Raw genomic sequence first — 26628 nt, 5'->3', positions numbered from 1 at the left:
AGATCAGCAGCCCCTTGCACAAATATTCAGAAACGTGAGCATTTAATCAAATCATGCAAGTTTCATGTCAAATTTTCGATGGACAACATAAGCACACGAGAGATCGAGATAAACACATGCACATACATATACACTACAAGAAAAACTTAATTCAACAACACGTCAAAGACAACGGTTTGTTTAAACTATTGTCTTTGATCTTGTTATATTAGAACTACGACAACGGTATTTAAAAACCGTTGTTGTTGAGCGTCTTTTTTTTAAGATACAACAACGGTTTACAAAAACCGTTGTGGATGAGCGTTTATTTTTTTTGATACAACGACGGTTTATAAAAATCGTTGTGTATAAGTGGTTTTGTCAAGGGTCAAAGACAACGGTTTGTTAAAATTGTTGTCTTTGATCTTGTTTTATTAGAACTAAGACAACGGTATTTATAAACCGTTGTCATTTCTTAGTGTTTTAAATGGTTATAGACAACGGTTATTTTAAAACCGTTGTTGTAGAATTTTTTTTGCAAAAATTTATAGTGTTATAATAACATACACTTAATTGTAATAAAAGAGAGAAGAGAAAGAAAGAAAACCCAAACCCATTCCCGCGCTACGTCGCCCTCTTCCCCCCAAAATCTCAAGTCGACGCCGCCGCTTCTCAAAGCCAAGGAAGACTGACCGACCACCGTGCGATCTAGCCATCAGGTTTGCGACCTTCGTTCAGCAAGAAGACACCATTATCTTTTATCTGATCGAGAGAGCGAAATATCCCAGAAATTTGGCCCTGTACGAGGACAAGTGCGTTCCCGAATCGTCGGATGCTTTGTCCGATGTCTTTCTCAAAAAATTCGACACTCTTCAAGCCAAGGTATGCTTTTCTTTTATCTTTTCGTTTTCTCTTTCCCCCAAATTTAGTGGAATTGATCTGGCTTATGGGCATAAAATTTCTGCTTTGTGATTTTTTAAAAATGTGCCGACAAAATGCTGATTAACATCTTAAACTGATTCTTATTAAAAAAAAATGAAGTTAGTTCGATAGGAGCCTTGCTTTTCATACTCGTCACTTGCATCAGCTCATTTGATAACGTCGCCACTTGAATAAGTGTCGGTGGCTGCGGTGGTTTCGGTGGCATAGCTTGAGGAGTCTGACCTTACAAATGGATTGGATTTTATTGATCAATATTAAGATAATGTGGCATTAACACACAGGAAGAAAATGAAATTAAATAAAATGTCGTATAAATTTAGATATGAAAGGGAATACTATTTTATCTCATCTCAATAATAAGAGAAATATGTGGAAAAATATTAACTAGGATAGCTAAATTAGCTGGAATTTTAATGGTTTATTGGAATTTTTGCTGTTATGTTAGTTCATGCATGCTTCTTTGATGCGGGTTTGAGCGGTAATTCCTTTGTTATGGTTGTTTTTCAACTGTTTTGAAGGATTTGACGCATTGTTGGTTGGTTAGTTGTACGTATAATGGACAAAGATTGGATGTCAAAGAACAGGTTGTCACATGAATATGAGGTTGGGGTGGAGTATTTCTTGCAGTTTGCATCGCGAAACACTAACAATCCGAATGCAATGCCTTGCCCATGTGCAAAATGTGGTAATCTAAAGACGAAAGATATTGACACTATAAGGGCTCATTTGTGTTGTAATGGTATAGATTTAACATATCATACATGGATTTGGCATGGCGAAAGATCTAAGTTCGGGAACTCAATGAATGATAGTGATCGAGTAGGGCAAGATGAACGCAAATATTTTACCAAGGAACCTATAAATATGGTCCATGGTGCATATGATAGTTATGCTGAGAATCCAAAACAATTCCATAAGCTACTTGAAGATGCCGAGAAACCTTTATATCCTGGATGTGTTAAATTTACAAAGTTATCTGCACTTGTGAAACTATATAACTTGAAGGCAAAATATAGTTGGAGTGATAAAAGTTTCACTGATTTACTTGGTTTGTTTGGGCAAATGCTTCCAGATGACAATGAATTGCCTTTATCTTTGTATGATGCAAAGAAAAGCTTATGTGCTTTAGGGATGGATTATGTGAAAATTCATGCTTGTCCTAATGATTGTATCTTATACCGGAAGGAGTATGAGGATTTTACCGGTTGCCCTATTTGCGGGATGTCAAGGTGGAAGTTGGGTAAAAATTCTACGATAAATGCAGGAGTTCCTGCAAAGGTCCTTTGGTACTTCCCACCTATTCCCAGATTTCAAAGATGGTTTCAGCAGAAGGTGATATCTAAGGACTTAACTTGGCATGCTGATAAAAGAATTCGTGATGGATACTTGCGCCATCCGGCTGATGCACCCTCTTGGAAAGTAGTGGATCACAACTGGCCAAATTTTGCTTCCGAGCCAAGAAACCTAAGATTGGCCATATCAGCAGACGGCTTCAATCCACATAGTTTGATGAGTTCTGCATATAGTTGTTGGCCAATTGTGATGATCACTTACAACCTTCCTCCAAGTTTGTGTATGAAGAGAAAATTTATGATGCTCACTTTGTTGATATCTGGTCCCAAACAACCGGGAAATGATATTGATGTCTACTTAGCACCTCTAATTGACGACTTAAAATTTTTATGGGATATAGGTGTTGATACATATGATGCATATCGAAAAGAAATTTTCTCGCTTAAAGCTGTGTTACTATGGACGATCAATGATTTTCCTGCATATGGGAACATGTCAGGTTATATTGTGAAAGGATATCATGCATGTCCAATATGTGGTGAAGAAACATGTTCGACGAGGTTGAAGCATAGTAGAAAAATTGCGTATACAGGCCATAGAAGGTTTCTTCCTACAAGTCATCCTTATCGAAGGCAAAAAAAAGCATTTAATGGGAACCAAGAGTTTAAACTCGCACCAAAACCGCTAAATGGGCATGAAGTATTAGAAAGAGTTGAAAGAATTAATTATCGTCTGGGAAAAATGAGTGGGAAGGTTCAGTTGAAGGTAGGTGATGAAAAATCATGTTGGAAAAAGAAATCTATATTCTTTGAACTTGAGTATTGGAAACATCTACATGTTCGACATGTACTTGATGTGATGCATATTGAAAAAAATGTTTGTGAAAGTCTCATCAGTACGTTACTTGACATTCCAGGAAAAACAAAGGATGGAGTTGCAGCAAGACTAGACCTCATGGAGATGAATTTGAGGACTGATTTGATACCAAAGATGGGGGAGAAAAGAACGTATTTGCCAGCTGCCTGTTATACACTAAGCAAGGCTGAGAAAAGAAAATTTTGCAATTCTCTGTTTGGAATAAAGGTCCCTACGGGTTACTCATCTAATATTAAAAACCTCGTGTCGATGAAGGACTTGAAACTTGTTGGCCTTAAGTCACATGACTATCACACTTTGATGCAACAATTGCTTCCAGTGGCCATACGTGGTGTCCTGCCTAAACATGTTAGAGATACTATCACTCGGTTGTGTGGGTTCTTCAATGTGGTATACAATAAAGTGATAGATGTCTCAAAGTTGGATGAGATGCAAAGAGAGATTGTGATGATAATGTGTTTACTAGAGAAATATTTCCCCCCATCTTTTTTTGATATAATGATTCATTTGACTGTTCATCTTGTACGCGAGATAAAATTGTGTGGACCGGTTTGGTTTAGGCATATGTATCCATTTGAAAGATTCATGAAGATATTGAAAGGCTACGTGCAAAATCGCCATCGGCCTGAAGGGTGTATAGCCGAACGTTATATTGCTGAAGAGGCTGTGGAATTTTGCTCGGACTACATGTCTAGTGTAGATACAATTGGTATCCCATCAATGCATCGGAGAAAACAACTCACTAAGCCTCTGTCTGGTTCAGTAATGCACTACACTAGTGATGATGAGTTGAATCAAGCACATCGGTATCTATTGGAAAATGATGTTGACGTTGAGCCTTATATCGAGTAATTTCTTTGACTTAGTAATACTTTCTTCCTATTTTTTTTACATTAAATTGGTTAACTTATCCTTAATCATTTCATCAGGGAACACATGACATATTTGGATGCAAAATTTCCCCATAAGGCTAAGTCCAAAAGGTGGTTACAAGATGAGCATAACCGAACCTTTATCAACTGGTTACGTGATAGTGTAAGCTGTTTAAATATTAGTATTATGGTGTTTTTTAAAACTTAGGGATAAATTTTAGCTCTTTGTGAAATGTAGGTTGCAAGTGCAGTTGGCAATTCCACTCGTGAAATTTCAGAAAGATTGAAGTGGGTAGCGCGCGGACCTAGCAAACAAGTGTTAAAGTACTCTAGTTATTTGATTGATGGGGTCACTTATCATACAAAAGAGCGAGATGATACACGAGTTGTGCAAAATTCCGGTGTAAGCTTAGTCGCAACGACAATGCAAGTTGCTAGTGCAAAGGATAAAAATCCAATTGTGTCAGACATGATTTTTTATGGAGTTATTCAAGAAATATGGGAACTTGATTACCAAATGTTTCAAATTCCAATGTTTAAATGTAATTGGGTTGAGAATATCAACGGTATTAAAGTTGATGATCTTGGTTTCACGTTGGTAAACCTAAAGAGAATTGGATTCAAGTCTGAATCTTTTATCTTTGGCAGTCAAGCAAAGCAGGTGTTTTACATTGAAGATCCTCAAGATCCTGAATGGCATGTTGTACTTGCAAGTCCCACCAAAGAGTATATTCACTACATGAATGGTGATGAATTGGAAAATGATGTAACCCACTATCAATGTTTTACACGAGGGTTTATGTCAATGGATGTTGATGGAATAGATGAAAATGAACCGTCATGCATTCGTGAAGATTGTGATGGGTATTGGGTTGACAATAATTAAGTGCAATCCTAAATGACTTGAACCAGCATAATAGGTTACATTCATTTCCTGTTCTGCTTATTACATTTTCATGTAGAAAGAAAAATAAAGAACTGAGTACTAATTTTTTATGACATGTGTTGCATAGTGCATTTTTCTGATTGCCTAACAAATTGTAAATGCTTGCAGGATGTCAAAGAATGAGAAGCCTAAACAGAATACTGCATATTCTGCCAATGACAATAGTTGTGGGGGCAAAACAGTTTTGGAATCTACAGAGACGGAAACAACAAGATCATCTAGAGGTCGTACACGTTTGGATAGGCTTGTTAGGCAAAGGGTTCATGGAATCAGAAAGAATGTAAGGTTCAATAAATTGGGACAGCCAGTAGGAGAATTTGCAGGTGAGATGCAAAGTTATATTGGAGTTCTTGTTCGAGAAAAGGTAAAGATAAGTTATCAGACTTGGAAAATGGTTCCAAATGATGTCAAAGATTTAATATGGGAATCGGTTAACGTAAGTTATAATATTTTGACTATTTTTTAATTAGTTTTCATATGGTTATGATATGTTTAATGTTATGGGTTAATATGACTTCTACAGCTAACGTACAATGTTGATCAAAGCTGGAAGAAGGGATGTCTGAACTCTGCAAATAACAAGTGGAGACAATTTAAATCTTTTCTCACTCAAAAGTTCATTCTTAGCAAGCGGGATAACACTGAGGATTTGAAAGAACCACCTATTGGGTTTGGTATTACACGAGATGATTGGAGTTCATTTGTAATCAGTCGCTTGTCTGATGACTTCATGGTAAGATTCTTAATTTGTTATTTTCAAATAAGTAGACCATAACAAATTATTTCTATTGAAATCTGATATATGTGGTCAATTTTCAATTAACTAGAAACTACGTGATGAACAAAAGAAGAGAAGAAAGCAAAACATATATCCCCATCGTATGTCTCGCAAAGGATATGCACGTTTCGCCGACGAAATAGTAAGTATTAGAAAGTGAGTTAATTCGAAAAGTTTACTAAATCCATGCTATGTGATTTTTAAATTTGTTGATATCATATATATTGTTTGTAGGCAGATGAGTTATGTGACGATGATGATATAAATCGAGCAATTATGTGGAAGAAAGGACGGGTCAATAAGAAAGGTCAATATGAAGGCGATGAGTTGAAATCGGCAATAGAAAAGATTGTAAGCAAACAAAACATGAAAATGAATAATTTTTACTCATTATAACTGTTTTTAGTAATTATCTTGTTCTTCTGTGCATGACAGGATGGTTATGTGCAACAAAAAATCGAGGGTACATTGCAATTTGAAGAGGGAAAAAATGATATCCTTACGAAAGCACTGGATTCACATGAACATTCTGGTCGTGTGAGAGGTGTTGGAGGTCATATCACTCCAAGCATCTACTTTAATATTGGTAGAGTATGGAAGAGTCCTCTTGGTGATGACCATTTATTCCTTAATCAAACAAAGGAGTTGATGGAGGCGAAGATATTACTCTCAGAACAAGATGCACGCATCGCAGAACAAAATGCACGCATATCAGATCAAGATGCACGCATACAGAGACTTGAAGAGATGTTCAAAAAGGGTGCAAGCAACTTTGACATTGAAGAAAAAGGTAGTTGCTCAGTAAAGTTACATCCCATGAGTGACGATAAAATCAAAAAGAGTGTCTCGAACTATGCAACTTCGCATGATGATGACGTGAAAGCTTTGAGCAAAGCTGATTTTTTGCAGGTAGCTGATTATTGCAATTGTCCATGACTTTGATTTGTATCAATTTATAACATGATTATTTGTCTTCTAGGGTAAGCCGGTTGCATTGGCATTGGAATCTAGGAACAATATTGTTGCCTACGGTACAATTGTCCATGTCAATGCGGATGATAAATTATTTCATGGTGTTCCATCGCCCATGAGTTGCATGCACGTATCCATTGATATTGCTGTCGACAAATTAGCACATTTGCCATTTCCAATTCCAAATGAATGTGATACTGTTGGTGATTCTATAGGAACACATGTACCTTGGCCAGCACACTTGGTAGTAATGCAAGATGAGGTAAATGTCAATTTATAGTTAAATTTAACGTATCATAAAGAATTCAATATTGCAGCTAACATGTGTACATTTGCAATGTTTAGAAGCTTGAAAGGAAGAAAAATGTCAACCACAGAATTAACATTGGTTTGTCTTCAAGTGTGCCAAGATCTTTACATCTATTGTATTGTTATTGTAAACGTGCTCTAACCGATTAACAAAATATATCACTGCTTTTTGATCATGATTTATTTGACGAGGATTACGAACTACTTTTGCACCTTGAAGACATCATTCCTTTCTATAGTTTGGATCCAATATCTGCCAATTGTATATTTGTGTACATGTGGTAAGTTTTCTTCTTTTGTTTGTTGACCACTTAAGCTTTATAAACTTAATTAATTTAGCATATTGAAATTATTCTGTTGGAAATTGTAGGCATCTGTTTAAAAAAATGAAAATAGATAACAAGACCGACATGTTTAGATTTGTGAATCGACACACGATCCCATACATGCCATATGTGACTAGACTTGACAAAAACGGAAAAATCGAACACTTGAATGAAAGAGCAAGTGTTTTGGCCGAAAGACTGAGTGGTGCATCAACAAATCAACTAGTTTTAGTGCCACATAATGTTGGGTGCGTAGTTACCATTGGATTCTCACTGTCATCGATCCTTACAAGGAGATGGTTTATTTGTTGGATTCACTTAGTCATCGAAACCGTTACGATGACTGGAAATATGTGGTGGATATGTAAGTTAATATTAAATTTCATGTCAAATTTAATTTAGTGAATAAAACACTCATATGTTGACTGTCACTGATGTATGCAGGAGTGTAAGATTGTTTAATTCAAACAAGGAAAGGAAAGGGAAAAAACAAGCTATATGGGAAGTAGTAAAGGTATGCATGTGTACTTGTTATTAACCAATGTTTATTTCAATTTGTGTATCAATCACTAACAATTTTTTTTAACATAGGGTCCACGGCAACCAGATTCAAAACAATGTGGTTTTTATGTTATGAGATTTATGCGAGAAATGATTGAAAAAAATGCTACCAGTGAGAAGAACTCAATATCTTCAATTGTAATATTCGACATATTCTAAATATTCACAAATAATTGTGTATTTCTCATTTTTCAATGTCTTTATTAATTTGTTTTTTACTAATATTATCAGTGTGTTTGTTAATAGTTCATGAAAACAGAGTACTCTAAAGAAGAAATTGATGAAGTGCGATGCGAGTGGGCGGAATGCATACAAGATTATATTTACGACTAAGTATGCAAAGTATTGATGAAGTGTTTTGTGTTACGAATAGGTATGCAAAGTCTTGAACTGTATATTTGGTAACAATTCTAGGTACGTTGACGAAATAGAGCTTGACGAAACAGTGCTTGTCAATATTAGTTTCACATTACTTCTAGCTTCGTAGAACATAGATGTTATATGTTTGTGAATTGATGTTATGACTTTGTTTCGAGTACATAAATGTTGTTTGTGTTGTTTGAAAATTTTTGGGATGTCTTATATATGGGGAGGTCATGCCGAAATTTCTATTTTCTTGGGTATATACTAGTTATGACTTTATTTTGCATATATAACTGTTGTTTGTGTACTCTTACTAATGTCAATATTGTTTGGATACTATCAAAGCTAGGCTGCAAAATTGATCCATTAACTAATTCGATACGTTGATATAGTGGGACTCTACTGCCACATTGTTATTTTCGATTGTTATTTTTGGTTTAATTATTATTATATATATTGTAAAATAAAAAAAATTTAATACAATAATTTTTAACTAATGAAAAAAATTATTAAAGACAACAGTTTTGAATTCTAGTGCAGAAAATTTAAAGACAACGGTTTTAAATTGTTGTAGATTCAACAAAACACTATGGTTTTTAGGCGTTGCAAAACTGTTGTCGTTGTTATTAAATAACAACGGTTTAAAACTGTTGCGGAACTGTTGTGGTTGGTGTTAAAATACAACGGTTTAAAACCGTTTTCGTTGAAGGCACTTTCAACAACACCCTCAGTTACAACAGTTTTAAATGGCCTACGACAACGGATAAAGGATTTTTTGCGTTTTTGTAGTAGTGATATTTCAGAACATATATGACGTATTTGATGCAGAAATGAAGATACAAAGCGTGCCTTTGATGATTTTGCGCGAGAAGATCGAAGAACGATGGCCGGAGGAATTTCTCTTCGCAAGAAAATGGTAGCCGAAGTCTTCTGGAATTTTTCTGCTGTGAAAACCGAGGAGAGTGGTTTTGAAAATGAGGGGTGTCGGCTGGTGGGGTGGGGAAGGATAGGTTTAGGGTTAATTATGTAGTATTTAAATAGTTAACGATTTGTTAATGGGCCCTAAGTTACTAATTAAAAGTTAAAAATGATTTTAAGCCCAACAAGCTTAAAAGTAGGCCCATTAAATCCCAACACGCTCCCGAAAAATATTTCGTGTTGGAAAATTTTTGAAAATATTAGCCGAACCCTTAAAAAGTTCCCTGATTCGATAAAATTTCCGTACCCTAAAAATTAAAATCTTGCGGGTAAAAATACCAGAAAATTCCCATTTTAGAAAAATGCACTCAAAAACGCTATAAATTAATTTATAAAAATAAATCGTGTAATAAAATAATTTTCCTGAAAATTCTCCGATCTTCGATCCTCGTTCGAACGCGAAATGCAACTTAAAAATCATTCATGCATGAACCTTTAAAATTTCATGAAATAAATTCTATCATGCAATAATAATGCATAAAATACTTAAAAATAATTAAACACATAATTAATGAAATAAACATACATTTACTGCTTTAAAACAATTTAATAAAATGCCAAAGAAATTTAATAATTTGCATGCATGTGGTTCCCGTGGACTTTCAAATTTTCGGGACGTTACAATGTGGCTAACGACATTCTTTACAAGATATTGGACAAGAATATATTCAATTAATTAAATCAAAACCTACTCCACATCAAAAGTGTAAGGTCTAGAAAAATTCGAATTACGTAACCTGATTGCATGTAATCTAAGTTTTTTCTAAAATACGTGTTTAATTATTTTAATGCATTAAATACATGATTATTGCATGGATATGTGTTTTATTGCATTGTTTATTATAGTTTCATGCATAAGGGCTTTTAGTAATTTTTCGCGCTCGAACGAGGAACGGAGACCGGTGATAATTAAGGAAAAATATTTTTATTAAATAATTATTTTTAATGATTTGATACATGGTGTAATTAATTGAGATTTTCGAAAATGGACCTTGGTAGGATTTTTTTACTCGTCGGGTTATATTTTAAACAAGTACGCAAATTTAGCGAGTCGGTGGACTTTTTGAGGCTTCGGCAATATTTTCAAAAACGTAACTAAACGAAATATTTTTCGAGAGTGTTTTCGGGCTTAATAGGATTATTTTATTATTTAATGGGCTCAAAATCCTTTTAATCTCTTTATTTTTAATTAAGGACCCATTAGCACTTAATATATTGACTTAACTCTACAATTAAAACCCTAAACCTATTCTAGAATATTTCTGCCGCCCACACCTTGCAGCAACGGCAGCATTTTTGAATTCCAACAGCCTCCCACCTTCGAATTCTCTCTAGTCTTCTCAAATAAATCATTCCCCGCCTCTCCGGTGCAAGTTCTACGCGAACATCTCTAAGGTTTCGAGCGTATAAACGCAAAGACCTGCCTATATCCCATTTTTCTCAGCATTCACAACAATATATGTCGGTTTGTAACTTTTTTCATGATAACTTTTAGTCGTATCATGTTGTGCAAGCCTTGTACGATTTTTGACATGAAATATGCATTCTTTTTTGCATGAAACTCATGTCCTTGTTGTGCTTGTGTAAGGGGCTGCTGATCTACGGTTCTAGGGAGTCAAACCAAGCCACGGTGCAGACCCTGATGGGTCTGAGTCGTGGTCCAGGATGGCTCAACCGCGGCTTGTCACGGCCTAGGAATAGATCGAGGCGCAATAGTCACGTAGGGTAAGGTTTGGCTTGTTCTCGGGTGATTCATGGATGGTTGGGTTCATGGGCAGTAGGCGTGAGTAGAGATGGTCCAGGAAAGGTTCCACGGCCTGGTCTTGGTCCTAGGAAGTGTTGGTTCAGGGCTGGTCCATGTCGATTAGGTGTAGAGTCGAAGTTTTGGATCGGCAGTGCAACTAGCGTTAGGGTTTTACGTACAAATTTTTCCAGTAGGTTGCAGTCAAGATTAGGGCTCAAAATATCTGGAATATGGTTGTTTAGGGGCTGTTAGGGTGTGAATAAGTTGTGGTTAAAATTTGGGAAAGTTTGGTAAAGTTTCGGGTTGATTTGGGTTAAAATAGAGACACTGGTCCACGTTTTAAAACGAATCGTAAAAGTTACGGAACAGGTTCGAGGTTACATCTAGGAAATTATTATAAATATGTTTTGAGGTATTTTAAAAAGTTTGGTTGGCTTTGGGTCAAAATTTTAAGGTCCAGAGGTGCACTAAATGGTCATTTTGCACCCGGGTTGAGTTAGCAGTCCTGGCAGCGCCCTGATCACAAATTGACATGTTTAAAATGTACGCGTAATCACAAACATGACTTTTTATGGAAATACGAAAAATACGTTGCATGCATGATTTTAAGAAAATTTACGTATATGCATGATTTTTATAAGTGATGAATATGATGATATGTTTTTAAGGATGGGAGTTGGTTGTGACTAATAGAACACGAACATGTAAGGCCAATGCTCAGTGGATGGGTAATATTGTCTCTGATGTCCCCACCACCGGGTACCGCAGTTATACGTAGATGGATCGATTGACTAGAGCTGATACGAAAGTCACAACTAATTATCTGAATTCAAATAAAGAAATTGAATATACATGTATACGTTGATATGATGATATATGTGATGGACATGTTATGATTTGACATGTTATGTTTAAGTTCATGCTTTTAAGGTTATGAGATGTATTTTAATTACAGTACTTTTCACTGTTGCATGTTATGTATATGTACTTGTTATGACGATTCATGCGTGTTGAGTCTTAAGTCACACTAGATGTGAATGATGCAGGTGAGCATATCGATGAGGAGACTTGAGGCGCAGAAGACTGAGTAGGCGGAGCTGGATGTGCGCACGCTAACCCGAGGACCATACTTTTCTGCATTATACATTTATAAGTTAGGAGTAAAACATGGATATTTTTATACATTTTTATTTTTTATATGTTGATGGCTTGACGGGACTTTGTATATTATTTATTTGAATTCTTTTAAATTGCAATATTTTTACCCAGTGGTCGAGTACATTTTTTAAAAAAATGTGTGATTGACAGCAGTTACTGCATACATGCATTTAAATGTATTTTTCGAAAATAAGTTACAAAGATAAAATTTCTAGTAGCATTTTGAAAACAAGACGTTACAGTTGTAGTAGTTTGAAAAAGAGACGTTACAATTGGTATCAAAGCAAGAGTCCTATAAAGAGTAGTGCCATCGTCAGCTCCAGCAGCTCAGTCGTCAAGACTCAAGTCTGTAAGTTTGCGTGTTTTAAATGTTTTGAATGGTTTTGTCACGCCCCGAGTCCAAAGCATTGGTGACATCCAGCATTGTTTAACAATTTTATTGAAAACAATAAAACCTCGTATCAAATCAAACCAGTCTTTTTCATAAATAGCGTATTGTCTTACAATGACAAAGAAATAAACTTTTTCATCAGAGTTTTTCATAAGCTAAACAAAAGAAAAGGGTACAAATTATCGATTTCTTGATCTCGAAATCCAATCACCATCCCCAAAACGCTTCTTGTTCCTCCTCGTTCACTTGCTCTTCATTTGTATCTGAAATTTGTAAGGGGTGAGTGTTTTGGAAAACACTCAGCAAGTGGGGGTCTATCGATTCCAAAGATACATATAGAACTTAATTCTTTAAAAAAAATTTTTAACATACTTTCAAAACTTAATATTCTTAATTTGACAAGACGGAAACGAATCGAATGAAAGACAGAACTTATCAAACAAAACAGAAACAATTCAGATCACTTCAGAACAGACAAAACACTGTTACTCATCTCATTTCCATGGTCAAATTGTCCCCAATATGTTAGTCCTCTAAGGGATGAGGCCAGAACTCAATTTTATATCCACCGGTAGGGACCAGACAGAAATGATTTTATACCCACCTTTGGGGGCCAAACGGAAATGGTTTTATACCCACCATTGGGGGCCAGACAAAATCACAATTCTCGTCCCATTTCAAATTCGACTTGTAACAGCGTACGCAGAATTCAGAAACAACAGACGGACTTATCAGATTTCTCAGAGTTCAAAATTTCAGATTTTTAGACAGACACAGCGGAATCAAAGGAATTCGAAACATAGAAGAAACACATAATCGATCGTAATTTTAAACAAAACAGATAGCCATTTTCGAAAATAAGGACACATATATGCATGTCACATTATTTATATCAAAGTTTAAAAATACAACAAAATATGTAACAAAAGCCCACTTACTGATTTCATGTACGAAGCTTTCTCTTGAAAATTCGGCAGCACTTCGGTACAACTCTAACAAACATTGTCTTCGGTCGGGCAGCACTTCGACACGATCTAGCAACTCTGGCTAATACGAAATCTCCTTCTTTCTTCCATGCTTGCTCGGCCGAAAATTAGGAGAGTGAGGGGAAGGGAAAACCGAAATTTTGGCTTGATTTTTGGGATGGTATGGCAATTCATGAGATCAAATATTTATAGGAGGAAACTTGCCCCTTTGCCTCCCCCATGGCCGTCCACCTTGCTCCCTTGGTGGCCAAGATAATGATTAATGATGGTCAAAGGTAAGCCAAGCACCAAGAGTCACATTCCTTCATAATAAAGGTGTCCTAGCCCTTAGCTCCTCTCGCAGCTCCTTCATGGGTTAATTCAAAGGTTATTTCCTGCACATTTAACTTTTCCAAACTCTTGGCTCAACATATAGCTCCCTTTTTTGTCTTGTTAGGACAAGCTTGGTTGAGCTGCTTTGAGCTGACAGATCAGGTCCTTGAGCTGGGGTTTTACTCTTCCAGTGACAATACTTCGATGGATGCGGTTACTTGCAGCTTGGCTTCTTGTTGAGTTAATCTCCGAGCTTTGAAGCTATTTCTTCGAGTTAAGTTAACTGAAATCTAAGTTAATATTCAAGTTATCTAGTTGGAACGAAAATTTTAGAGATTAGTTTGAGTTAAACTTCAAGTTCGTATTACTTACTTGATTCGCCTTGGATCGTAAAATCTCGGATTCTCACATCCCTCCCTCTTTATTGAAAGTTTCGTCCTCGAAACTTGTATTAGTTTGATTTTTGGAATAGATGAGGGTATTGTGTCGCATTTTCTCCTGGAGTTCCCAAGTTGCTTCCCTTTCAGTGTGATTTGACCATTGTACCTTGACATAAGGTATTGTCCGGTTTCTCAACACTTGGTTTTTTGAGTCCACTATTCGGGTAGGGACTTCTTTGTATTTAAGTTCTTCGTTGAGTTTTCCTTCAATCATCAGTGGTGTAACCTTGAGTACATGATTCGGATCTGGAACATATTTCCTCAGCTGTGAGATGTTGAAAACATTGTGAATCCTGGACATATCAGGCGGCAAAGCAAGACGGTAGGCTAAGGTTCCCACCTTTTCCAATATTTTGAACGGTCCCACATATCTCGGGTTTAACTTTCCGGATTTACTGAACCGAACTACTCCTTTCATGGGAGAGACCTTGACATAAGGCTTTTCACCGATTTCCAATTCCAACGGTCTTCTCTTCAAATCTGCCCAGCTCTTTTGTCTATCTTGGGATGTCTTGAGTCTTTCCTTGATTATGGCTACTTTGTCAACGGTTATTTGAATGAGCTCTGGTCTAGTAACAGCCTTTTCTCCGACTTCATCCCAGTATAGAGGCGACCTACACTTTCGGCCATATAGAGACTCATACGGAGCCATCTCAATGCTACTGTGGTAGCTGTTATTATAAGCAAACTCTATCAACGGTAACTGCTCACTCCAATTTCCATAAAAATCCAGAGCACACGCTCTCAACATGTCCTCCAGGGTTTGAATTGTCCTCTCGGTTTGGCCATCAGTCTGAGGATGATAGGCTGTGCTGAGAGTGACTTTGGTTCCCATCGCCTTTTGAAATCTTTTCCAGAATCTTGATACAAATCTTGGATCTCTGTCAGACAGTATACTTGTCGGAACTCCATGTAGTCTCACTATATTGTCCATATACAAGGTAGTGAGTTTATCCAGGTTGTAAGTCATCCGTACCGGTAAGAAATGTGCAGACTTTGTCAATCTGTCAACGATTACCCAGATTCCACCATGACCTTGTCTTGAATTTGGTAGTCCGACTATAAAGACCATGGAGATGTTATCCCACTTCCATGTTGGTATTTCCAATGGCTGTAAAGGTCCTCCAGGCCTTTGATGTTCTGCCTTGACTTGTTGACAGGTTAGACATTTGGAAACAAAGACGGCTACGTCTTCTTCATTCCATTCCACCAGTAGTTGTTCTTCAGGTCTCTGTACATTTTGGTGCTTCCTGGATGTACTGAAAATCTCGATTTATGTGCCTCGGTCATTACTTTTTCTCAAATTCCATCGACATAGGGCACATACAACCGCCTTTCCATCCAAAGGATACCATTCTCATCAATTTGAAATTCTGGAAGTTTTCCTTCTTGGATCTGTTCCTTAGTTTTAAAGATGGAGGTGTCTTGGCTCTGCTTCAATTTGATGGTTTCCCGGAGTCCTGATTGTGATGATAGTGAAGATAAGCTTACTTTTCAAAAGTTTCTTCGGCTTAAAGCATCTGCCACCTTATTCGCCTTACCCGGATGATAATTGATTACCAATCATAATTTTTTAGAAGTTCCATCCACCTTCTTTGCCTCATATTTATTTTTTTTGGGTGAAAATGTACTTGAGGCTCTGGTGGTCAGTAAAAACTTCACATTTTACTCCATAAAGGTAGTGCCTCCAGATTTTAAGCGCAAATACCACTGAGGTTAACTCCAAGTCATGAGTGGGGTAATTCTGCTCATATGGTTTTAGTTGCCGTGAGGCATAAGCAATTACCTGACCCTCTTGCATAAGTACACACCCTAATCCTCCTTTTGAAGCGTCACTATATACTTTGAAGTCATTTCCATCTTCAGGGAGGATTAATACTGGTGTAGTTGCGAGTTTCGTTTTCAGGGTTTCAAAACTCTTCTCACATGCTTCATTCCAAATGAACTTTGAGTTCTTCTGAGTAAGTTTAGTAAGAGGAATGGCAATTGACGAAAATCATTCCACGAACTTCCTATAATAGCCAGCTAAATCAAGAAAACTCCTTACTTCAGTTACTGTCTTCGGTTGTGGCCAATCCTTGATTGCCTCTACTTTCTTTTGGTCTACTGACACCCCAAATTCAGAAATTATATGTCCTAGGAATGCCACACTCTTTAACCAAAATTCACACTTTTTGAATTTGGCATATAGTTCTTTCTCTCGCAATGTCTGTAACGTGAGACGTAAATGTTATCTGTGTTCTTCTTCACTTGGTGAGTACACCAAGATATCATCTATAAAACAACCACAAACCTGTCGAGGTATGGTTTGAACACTCGATTCTTCAGGTCCATGAATGATGCAGGAGCATTTGTTAAACCAAAAGGCATTACTGTAAATTCGTAATGTCCATATCTTGTCCTAAAAGCAGTTTTAGGGATATCCTCTGTTTTGACTTTCAGTTGATGATAACCAGATATTAGATCGAGTTTTGAGAAAACTTTGGCTCCTTTTAACTGGTCAAAGAGATCGTCTATTCTCGGGAGTGGGTACTTATTTTTTATGGTTATCTTTTTAACTCTCGGTAATCAATACATAGCCTCATACTCCCGTCCTTCTTTTTGACGAATAGTACTGGAGCTCCCCACGGGGATGCACTGGGACGAATCTACTTCTTGTCCAGTAATTCCTGGAGTTGTTCTTTTAACTCTTTCAATTCGGATGGAGCCATTCGGTATGGTGCCTTTGAGATTGGTGCAGCACCAGGGACCAAATTAATTTCGAATTCCATTTCCCTATCGGGCATCTCACCCGGTAATTCCTCGGGAAAAACATCTGGAAAATCCTGAACAATTGGAATATCTTCCAACTTTGGGACTTCTTCTCCCTTGATCTCAGTGATAATTGCCAGATAGATTTCTTCTCCTCCTTTTATGGCCTTCCACGCTTGTGAGGCGGATAACAGAGATTTCCTTTCCTTGGATTTTTCGTGGTATATGACTTCTTCTTTAGTCGAAGTCTGAAGCCTAATTTTTTTCTTTTGACAGTCCACTATAGCATGGTTTTTAGCTACCAGTCCATTCCAAGAATGATGTCAAACTCAACCATATTGAGTTGAATCAATTCCACTTTGAAAGTTTGTTTACTGATACCAATTTTACAGTTTCGATTCACTTTGTGTGTCTCAATTATTTTACTCGCCGGTGTTGCCACGCTTAATGGTTCACTAAGAGTATCATGTTCAAGTTTAAGCTTTTTAGCAAATCTTCTAGACACAAACGAGTGCGTAGCACCACAATCAAACAAGGCATATGCAGGCATTTCATTGAGTAAGATAGTACCTGCTACCACTTCATTGGTGTTATCAGCTTCCTCTTGGGTGATTGCATATACCCGTGCATTGGTTTTGTTTTCATTTTGCTTGCTGGGCCCCATTCTTTTGTCCTTGTTGTCTGGACAATCTTTAATTCTCTGACTCACCTTTTCGCATTTAAAACAAGCGCCTGTCTTCCGATAACATTCTCCAACATGCTTCTGTCGACATGTATCGCACCACTTTCCTTCGGTGTTGCCAGTACTGTTAAAATTTCTTCTTGGAAGTCCGCTGGAATGATTTGGCTTCTTAAATTTGGGACCATTTTGGGTAGTTTGGTTGACTAACGGTCTCTTATTTCTGTTTTCATCTTCACGGCGCTTAATATCTGTTTCCACGCTTATTGCCGCGCCCATCAAATCAGCAAAGTTTTTTGGTTTGAACACTGCCAAAGCCGATTGAATCCGGCTGTTCAGTCCTTTCTTAAAACGATGTATCTTCAAGGTTTCATCAGACATAATTGTTGGGACGTAGGTTCCTAAATCATTAAATTTTGAGGTATATTCCATTACTGTCATATCCGGTGTCTGCCTGAAATTTTCAAACTCATTCAGCTTCTGCAGACGAAACTCGGCTGGATAGTATTGTTTCAAAAATTCTCTTCTGAAAACCTGCCATGTGATTTCTTCCATTTCTGCTAGAGATGGTGACACAGTTTCTCACCATTTCCTAGCTCGGTCTTCCAAAAATGGTGTTACAACTTCCACTCTCAGTTCTTCAGGTATTTTCAGTAAATGCAGTTGTGTTTCGATATTCTTCAGCCAGTTGTGGCTGAATTCCAGGTCTGGGTTCCCATCGAAGGTTGGAACTCGATTTTTTCTCAGAAACTCATAATGGTATTTAATTCCATGAGGTTGTGGTGCTTGGGGTGGTTGGATCGCATTAGCCAATGGGTTCACGAATCCTTGCAATGTCGCGGCTACGATAGTAGCTATCGCCATCATGTCTTTTTGACTGAGATTCACTCTCAGTGGTGGTGGTGGATTTTCATTTTGGTGGGCGCCACGAGGGTTACGGTTGTTTCGGTGTGGTCGGCCTTCCATATCCTATAAACATGTAATTTATTAATTTGTTTGTCACAATATTAAATTAAAGAAATAATTTCATTAATTTGTAAAATTTTCATACAACACAAAAGTTTCTAATAAATGATTAATCAGATAGTTCTCGTTACAATTGATATTTAATCTAGAGTTCTCTCCCTACTCGTCTATAACTTCACCGTATCCTTCTGCTTCATTAATTTCTTCTTCCACGGGGTCTTTTTCCAGTTGTTCCATGAGTTCTTCCATGTTGATCATTTCATTTTGTAGGTGTTTGATGTGATTCTGCAATTGAGTGTTGTGGTGCTCCAGGTTGTTTACTTGATTCTGAAGTTCTTGTATGGTTGATTGGCTCACTTTTTCATAAATTTCTTGTTATTCGATCCGTTCTTCAAGACGGCGTTGTGTTTTGAGAAGGCTGTCATCCCGGAGTTGGAGTGTAAGAATCATATCCTGAGCTTTGTTTAACTCTTGCTTGGTGATCTCGTGTCGGCGCTCCGACTCTAGTTGATAGGCAGCATAACGTATAACTTCTTCGCGTAGTTTCTTTTCTTCCTCTCTGGCTTCACGAAGGTCCTCCATCATGCATACGTTATTCCCATCCAGCTGGTAGTTGTCTCTATCAAGTTTTTCATTTTTTTCTTTCAGTGTTTTAATTTCTGTCTCCTTTTCCTGAAGTTGTTTTTGAAGTTCATTTATAATGCTTTGAAGATCCATGTTTGTTTTCCTATAAAGATAAAAACACAATTTTATTGATAGTATACTCATCCAATTTTAAATTATGCAATAAGATCATAGAAAGTTTCATTTAAAATAATTCGGTACATAATATTTTCTTAATCATAATCTTATTACAATCCAAATATTTTTATTATAATCTTGATACTAATCTAGTCTATCTTCTCTCCTCCGTCGCTGTCGTTGTCACTGTCGTCATCGGCCACCTCCATCGGTGCTTCTTCCTCTTCCTCCATGTTCTCTATTACCAGGTGCAAATAGTTGTTCTGATCTTGGAGTCTGTCCATAGTGCCGTGGAGCTTTGAGATGTACCGCTCTTGCATGGCGCTGAAATCTTCCTGACGCTGACGAGCCTGAGTAGCGCGATCTCTCTCTGTCTCAACTCTTTCCAGCAGATCCCAGTTTAGTGAAGCTAAGCGCGCAATGCAAGCCGAATCAGTCGGTATATGTAGAAGTTGGCTCTCAGCCAAGTCCAAGTGATGAGTCAATCGCTTCACGTCTGTGTCAAGTATGTGTCTAATCTCACCAAGCTCCTGCTTCTCCAATCTGTCCTTGGCTAGTTGCGCTTTCAAGGTCGCTATCTCACTAGCTTGATTATCGATGGTCAGCTGACGCATACGAAGGGCAGCCTGTGTGCGCGTACGTGGAGCAGCCATTTCCTAGGATAAAGATCGAGGTAAAGCATCAGAATCGTATAAAAGATAGAAATGCACAAATAATAGAAATAAAGTTGTCGTGGAAAATGTTTGATATTAAGAGTTGCGAAACGATCGAAGGGATAGATTTTTGAAGTCGATCGAAAGTTTCGGGAAACAAATGAAAGTTGAATACAGGTTGGGATTCGTCAAATTTTGTCTATCAAAATCCCAGCGGGATTATGAACCTAGCGGCTCTGATACCACATAAATGTCACGCCCCGAGTCCGAAGCATTGGTGACATCCGGCATTGTTTAAAAATTTTATTGAAAACAATAAAGCCTCGTATCAAATCAAACCAGTCTTTTTCATAAATAGCGTATTGTCTTACAATGACAAAGAAAGAAACTTTTACATCAGAGTTTGTCATAAGCTAAACAAGAGAAAATGGTACAAATTATCGATTTCTTGATCTCGAAATCCAATCACCATCCCCAAAACGCTTCTTGTTCCTCCTCGTTCACTTGCTCTTCATTTTTATCTGAAATTTGTAAGGGGTGAGTGTTTTGGGAAACACTCAGCAAGTGGGGGTCGATCGATTCCAAAGATACATATATAACTTAATTCTTTAAAATTTTTCTTTAACATACTTTCAAAAATTAATATTCTTAATTTGACAAGACGGAAACGAATCGAATGAAAGACAGAACTTATCAAACAAAACAGAAACAATTCAGATCACTTCAAAACAGACAAAGCACTGTTACTCATCTCATTTCCATGGTCAAATTGTCCCCAATATGTTAGTCCTCTAAGGGGTGAGGCCAGAACTCGACTTTATACCCACCGGTAGGGGCCAGACAGAAATGGTTTTATACCCACCATTGGGGGCCAGACATAATCACAATACTCGTCCCATTTCAAATTCGAATTGTAACAGCGTACGCAGAATTCAGAAACAACAGACGGACTTATCAGATTTCTCAGAGTTCAAAATTTCAGATTTTTAGACAGACACAGCAGAATCAAAGGAATTCGAAACATAGAAGAAACACATAATCGATCGTAATTTTAAAAAAAACAGATAGTCATTTTCGAAAATAAGGACGCACATATATGCATGTCACATTATTTATATCAAAGTTTAAAAATACAACAAAATATGTAACAAAAGCCCACTTACCGATTTCTTGTACGAAGCTTTCTCTTGAAATTTCGGCAGCACTTCGGTACAACTCTAACAAACACTGTCTTCGGTTGGGCAGCACTTCGACATGATCTATCAACTCTGGCTTGTACGAAATCTCTTTCTTTCTTCCTTGCTTGCTCGGCCGAAAATTGGGAGAGTGAGGGGAAGGGAAAACCGAAATTTTGGCTTGCTTTTTGGGATGGTATGGCAATGCATGAGATCACATATTTATAGGAGGAAACTTGCCCCTTTGCCTCCCCCATGGCCGTCCACCTTGCTCCCTTGGTGGCCAAGATAATGATTAATGATGGTCAAAGGTAAGCCAAGCACCAAGAGTCACATTCCTGCATAATAAAGGTGTCCTAGCCCTTAGCTCCTCCCGCAGCTCCTTCATGGGTTAACTCAAAGGTTATTTCCTGCACATTTAACTTGTCCAAACTCTTGGCTCAACTTATAGCTCCTTTTTTGGTCTTGTTATGACAAGCTTGGTTGAGCTACTTTGAGCTGACAGATCGGGTCCTTGAGCTGGGGTTTTACTCTTCCAGTGACGATGGATGCGGTTACTTGCATCTTGGCTTCTTGTTGAGTTAATCTCAGAGCTTTGAAGCTATTTCTTCGAGTTAAGTTAGCTGAAATCTAAGTTAATATTCAAGTTATCTAGTTGAAACGAAAATTTTAGAGCCTAGTTTGAGTTAAACTTCAAGTTCGTATTACTTACTTGATTCGCCTTGGATCGTAAAATCTCGGGTTCTCACAGGTTTAATGCTATCAACTTCATGTTTACATGATATATATTTTACTGTGATTTGCATTATATGTTTAGATGTTTACATGATATAAAGATTAAATGTTTTGAAAATTAGATTAAATTGCATGATGTGTTACGTTTAGAATTTGGTATGTATTCATTTGGGTTAATCAATAGTAGAAAATTTTTTAAGTTTCGACACGATCAGATTTGATGGTATGTTTTGTCGCAGGAAGGATAAATATTTCAGGTGTAGCCACGTATGTACTGCTGGATTCAAGAGCTACATATTCATTTATATCCGAGGGATTTGTCAAGCGACAAGGAATCACACCAGAGGCTTTGGATTTGGGATTCGGGGTTTCGATTCTGTCCGGTGATCAGATGTTTACCTCGCAGATAGTGAAGAGATTGAAGCTTCGTTTACAGAAAACTACGGTGCAGGCATATTTGATTGTGCTACCGTTGCTGGAGTTCGACATTATTCTGGGTATGGGCTGACTTTCTTCGAACGCAACTGCTATAGATTTTCAACGGAGGTCAGTATCTGTCATACCGCCCAGTAGTAAGCCCTTTATTTTTGAGGCAGCCAGACACCAGCAGATACCGCACATCATTTTCTTGTATCTGTGCGAGGAAGCTCATGAGGAGAGGCTGACAGGAATTTTTTGCGAGTATTGTGACAGTGACCGAGCCAGTCAGCCAGAAGCTAGAGGATGTTGAGGTGGTCAGGGATTTTCCCAGCGTTTTCCTGGATGATGTTTCAGGCATTCCACTAGATAGAGAGATGGACTTTTCTATTGAGCTGATGCCAAGTACAGTGCTGATTTCTAAGGCACCATATCGTCTAGCACCTGCAGAAATGAAGGAGCTGAAGGATCATATACATGACTTGCTAGACAAGGGTTTCATTCGCCCGAGCCTTTCTCCATGGGGCGCAACAATACTGTTTGTTAAGAAGAAGGACGACAGCTTGCGGCTTTGCATCGATTACAGAGAGCTGAACCGGGTCACGGTCAAGAATAAGTATCATTTGCCTAGGATTGAAGATCGATTTGATCAGCTTCAGGGAACATCAGTGATTTAAAAGATAGATCTCCGATCAGGATGCCACCATCTGAAGGTTAGAGAGGCTGATGTGCACAAGACGGCTTTTAGAGCTCGTTATGGGCACTATGAGTTTATGGCAGTGCCCTTCGGACTGATGAACGGGCCAACGATCTTAATGGATCTCATGAATCGCGTGTTTCGACCGTATTTGGATAAGTTCGTCTTAGTTTTCATAGACGACATCCTGATATATTCGAAGAGAAAAGAGGAGCACAATCAACATTTGAGAACAACGCTACAGGTTTTGCAGAACCGTCGGCTGTATGCCAAGTTCAGTAAATGTGAGTTTTGGATAGAAAAGTGGCATTCTTGGGCCACATCATATGTCGAGATGGAGTGGAGGTTGATCCCAGCAAGGTCGAGGTAGTCAGAGATTGGCCAGTGCCTAAGAGTGCGACCGAGATCCATAGCTTCTTGGGATTGACCGGGTACTACAGGAAGTTTATTCAGGGCTTTTCTTGAAACGTCTGCTTAATCGTTTTCTTAAAATGTGCTAAATTTTTTTTCTTCCTAAATAGGCTGAATACATATATATGTACTTTAAGAATACCTTGTACCATTTTAAAAATAAACCATCGACTAACATTTACAAATCAAAGGAAAATAGTTCAAATCGTAAAATCATCAACATTTTACCAAACCTAAAAACATTATTTGAAAAGTATAGCCCATACTATAACCTCTAAAAACATAATTAAATAGGCATAAAAATATCGTTAACATCACTTAAAACCATGAATCGAAAACTAGTGCGGAAAACTAGCGTCGGTCTTCGGGTTATGCGCACCTTCAGTCCAGCAAAGTCAACCATCAAGACCTTCATAACATTTTTATCATAATCACCTGCATCAATCACACCTAGTGAGTCTAAAGACTCAACACCCCATAATCTTCATGACAAGTAATACATAGACATATCACATGCAACTGTGAAAAATACTTGTACTTAAAATATCGTTTCATGAAAATGCATAAACTTTAATCATAACCATTTCTATAAACATTTTCATGATACATAAACTTTAAATAAAAACATTTTCATAATGATGCATCAACCTTAAACATAAAAACTGTCATATAAACATAAACATGTTCATATTCATATTCATATCAACATATTCGTATCATCATATTCATATTCATATTCGTGTTTGTTGAATTAAGATCGTGATTGTGACTCGTATTCTTAAACGTATTGGGCGATGGATCCATCTAGAGAAAACCACAGTACTGGGCGGCGGGGACACCAGCGACACTCTCACCTATCAACTGGGCTTTGGCCAACGTATTAACATTTTCGTATTCGTATTCGTATCAACAGAAACACAATCATCGGGCTCCCATTGAGACCGTAACCCTCATGATATTTCCAACATATTTAGTCACAATCCCTTCACGTCCTTCAACTCGTTATCATCACTTAACAAAAATAATGCATATACGTATCGTTTTTCTTTTTAACCAAGCATTCAATATATCTTTTAAATGTCCCGATTAAACCATAAAAATTCATGAACATTTAAAATTCATAATTTATCATATTAAAATCATAACATCCATAAACATTATAAAATAAATATTTTAACAGAATAAAAATCCGTAAACATTTAAAATAAACATTTTATCATATAAAAATCATAAGAAGCCATAAACGTTTTAAAATAAACTTTTTAACATCATTAACATTTACAATAAGCATTTACAATAACATTTTAACGTATAAAAATTACATAAACATTTTAAAACAAACGTTTTAACATATTAAATCCTAAAAATCCATAAACATAAACATTTTAACATATAAAAATTCATAAATATTTAAAATAATCATATTAGTATATAAAACAACATTCAGGACACTGACATGACGTTTACTAATTTCTAGATGTAAAATGACTGTTTTACCCCTAGACGTAAAATTACACGTTTTTTATTTTTTCTTAATTTCATTCACTTTAACATGTCCCAAATAATTATTTAAGCCTACGTGAATTTTCTCATTTTTTTATTTAGCTTAAATCGATGACTTTTAAATTAACCTTTAAATGTGACGTATTAATGCGTTTTAATCCCGAATTAAACCAAACCTTAATATAAAATTTCCAAATTAAAAACTTAGACTTCTAATAATTATTTGAGCTAAAATATAATTTTCTATACTTTTATAAGGCTTAAACTAGGCTTTTTAATTAGTTCGTTATCTAACGTTTCGTGCGGCGATTAAATCCCGGATAAATCCAAAACTCGTTATTTTGATCCCAAATTTTAAACATAGCATTTTTATTATTTATCATACCCTTCCAAGTCATGAGCCACCCCCGTGGACCCATGGATTCAATTTTAGTTCTTTATTTTTCGTTTTTGACCCTTAACCGTTCAACTCGAGCCATCTACCGATTTACTCGAGCCATGCCCAAGCCACCTCCATCCAAACCCTTGCCAACCTACCTAGGGACCCTCCAGACCAAGCCCATCCCACAGAACCAGCCCCTAGGTCGCAAAATCACTCCTGGAAACCGACCCAAGTTCTGCCCCTGTGTGTGCGTGAGTCTCCTAGCCTAAGTAGGACTCCTAATCCAACTAGAACACTTCCAGCCCTTAACCACTTGATCACTCGTGACCCTAACCTTCCCTGGACCACGCCTAGACCCTGCCCAGACCAGCCCAGCCCCTGAGCCCAAGTAGCAAAGCTCTGAACCAGATGACAGCAACCTGTGCACTTGATGGCTTTCCTCACGGTTCACTCTTTCCCCTTGAGCCAGAAGCGACCCAGCCGCACCGGCCCCTAGCCCAGACCTTACCCAACTTCCTTAGACCCTATAGGACCCACCTGGCTCGCCTCCTTGCCAGCCGCAAGCCCCCTTTATCCGTAACTCCAGAAATCCTGCTTGCGAGAGGAGTCCCTGCTGTATGGGACTCCTTTAAAGCTGCGCGTCTAGGGTCCTAGCCATGCTGGGACCCTTCCTGACTCAGACCCACCCCCTCGAGACCTGGCCGAACCCCAAGCCCCCATGCATAGTGATCGAGTCCCTTTGTTTTGCACAACCCAACAAACTCACGGTTCCTTCTTAATTGTTGCCTACGTTTCTCCAACTTTTGTTATACACGTTTGAAACTTATTTTGTAACGCCCCAGATTCGACGACTGTCCTCACTGCACAAATACGACTCTTTTCAGCGTGCTTATGTCCTCACTCAAACGCACCCTAGGAAACTTCCCAGGAGGTCAACCATCCCAAAATTGCCCCCAAGTCAAGCACGCTTAACTTTGGAGTTCTTATGTGATGAGTTACCGAAAAAAAGATGCATCTTATTGATAGAAATAGTACATATCAAATCTTTTAAGCCCTCTTCAACTGTACAGTCCATTACATTGAACAGTTTCGGAATCCCCCTCCTTCCGATGTAAGATCGGTTCATTCATGTTCCCTCCATCTAGAAGCCTGTCAGGAGCCGCTCATTGTCCGTGCAACCTCATGGCACCGGCCATCACCCCCGCCCTCTTCGGCCCCGGGCCTCACGTGCCCACCAGCTTCCGCTTGGTTCGTCCCCGAACCACACCGTACTAGGAGAGGTCGGCTCTGAT

General features: G+C 37.8%; 2 protein-coding genes across 6 annotated transcripts; both read left to right on the top strand.

The window, feature by feature from the left end:
- Positions 1 to 4039: 4039 nt before the first annotated feature.
- Positions 4040 to 7117, top strand: LOC140963205 (uncharacterized). The gene is made up of 8 exons (XM_073422499.1): positions 4040 to 4125; positions 5017 to 5344; positions 5432 to 5641; positions 5736 to 5828; positions 5921 to 6037; positions 6122 to 6595; positions 6666 to 6920; positions 7004 to 7117. The coding sequence occupies exons 1-8, from the start codon at positions 4040 to 4042 to the stop codon at positions 7115 to 7117; spliced, it is 1677 nt and encodes a 558-aa protein (XP_073278600.1).
- A 256-nt stretch (positions 7118 to 7373) lies between these two features.
- On the top strand, positions 7374 to 8297 carry LOC140962423 (uncharacterized). 5 transcript variants are annotated; one of them, XM_073421300.1, is made up of 4 exons: positions 7374 to 7541; positions 7738 to 7807; positions 7885 to 7992; positions 8114 to 8297. In XM_073421300.1, exons 1-4 carry the CDS (start codon positions 7378 to 7380, stop codon positions 8201 to 8203), a joined length of 432 nt encoding a protein of 143 aa, XP_073277401.1. In that variant the 5' UTR covers positions 7374 to 7377; the 3' UTR covers positions 8204 to 8297. The 5 variants fall into 5 exon arrangements, with proteins under 5 accessions (XP_073277401.1, XP_073277402.1, XP_073277404.1 ...); XM_073421301.1 differs by having other exon boundaries at positions 8101 to 8297; XM_073421303.1 differs by having other exon boundaries at positions 7384 to 7657.
- The last annotated feature ends 18331 nt before the right edge of the window (positions 8298 to 26628 follow it).

Source organism: Primulina huaijiensis, chromosome 17, assembly GCF_012295235.1.
Source record: "Primulina huaijiensis isolate GDHJ02 chromosome 17, ASM1229523v2, whole genome shotgun sequence".
NCBI lineage: Eukaryota > Viridiplantae > Streptophyta > Magnoliopsida > Lamiales > Gesneriaceae > Primulina > Primulina huaijiensis.
Note: the sequence above shows the minus strand (reverse complement) of the source record. Positions and strands in the feature narration are given on the sequence as shown.

Coding starts and splice junctions, on each gene's coding strand:
- LOC140963205 (XM_073422499.1), top strand. CDS start 4,040: ATGCAAAATTTCCCCATAAGGCTAAGTCCAAAAGGTGGTTACAAGATG. Junction 5,345..5,431: donor TAATATGGGAATCGGTTAAC/GTAAGTTATAAT, acceptor TGACTTCTACAG/CTAACGTACAATGTTGATCA. Junction 6,596..6,665: donor GCAAAGCTGATTTTTTGCAG/GTAGCTGATTAT, acceptor TTTGTCTTCTAG/GGTAAGCCGGTTGCATTGGC.
- LOC140962423 (XM_073421300.1), top strand. CDS start 7,378: ATGTTTAGATTTGTGAATCGACACACGATCCCATACATGCCATATGTG. Junction 7,808..7,884: donor CTATATGGGAAGTAGTAAAG/GTATGCATGTGT, acceptor TTTTTAACATAG/GGTCCACGGCAACCAGATTC. Junction 7,993..8,113: donor AGAACTCAATATCTTCAATT/GTAATATTCGAC, acceptor TCATGAAAACAG/AGTACTCTAAAGAAGAAATT.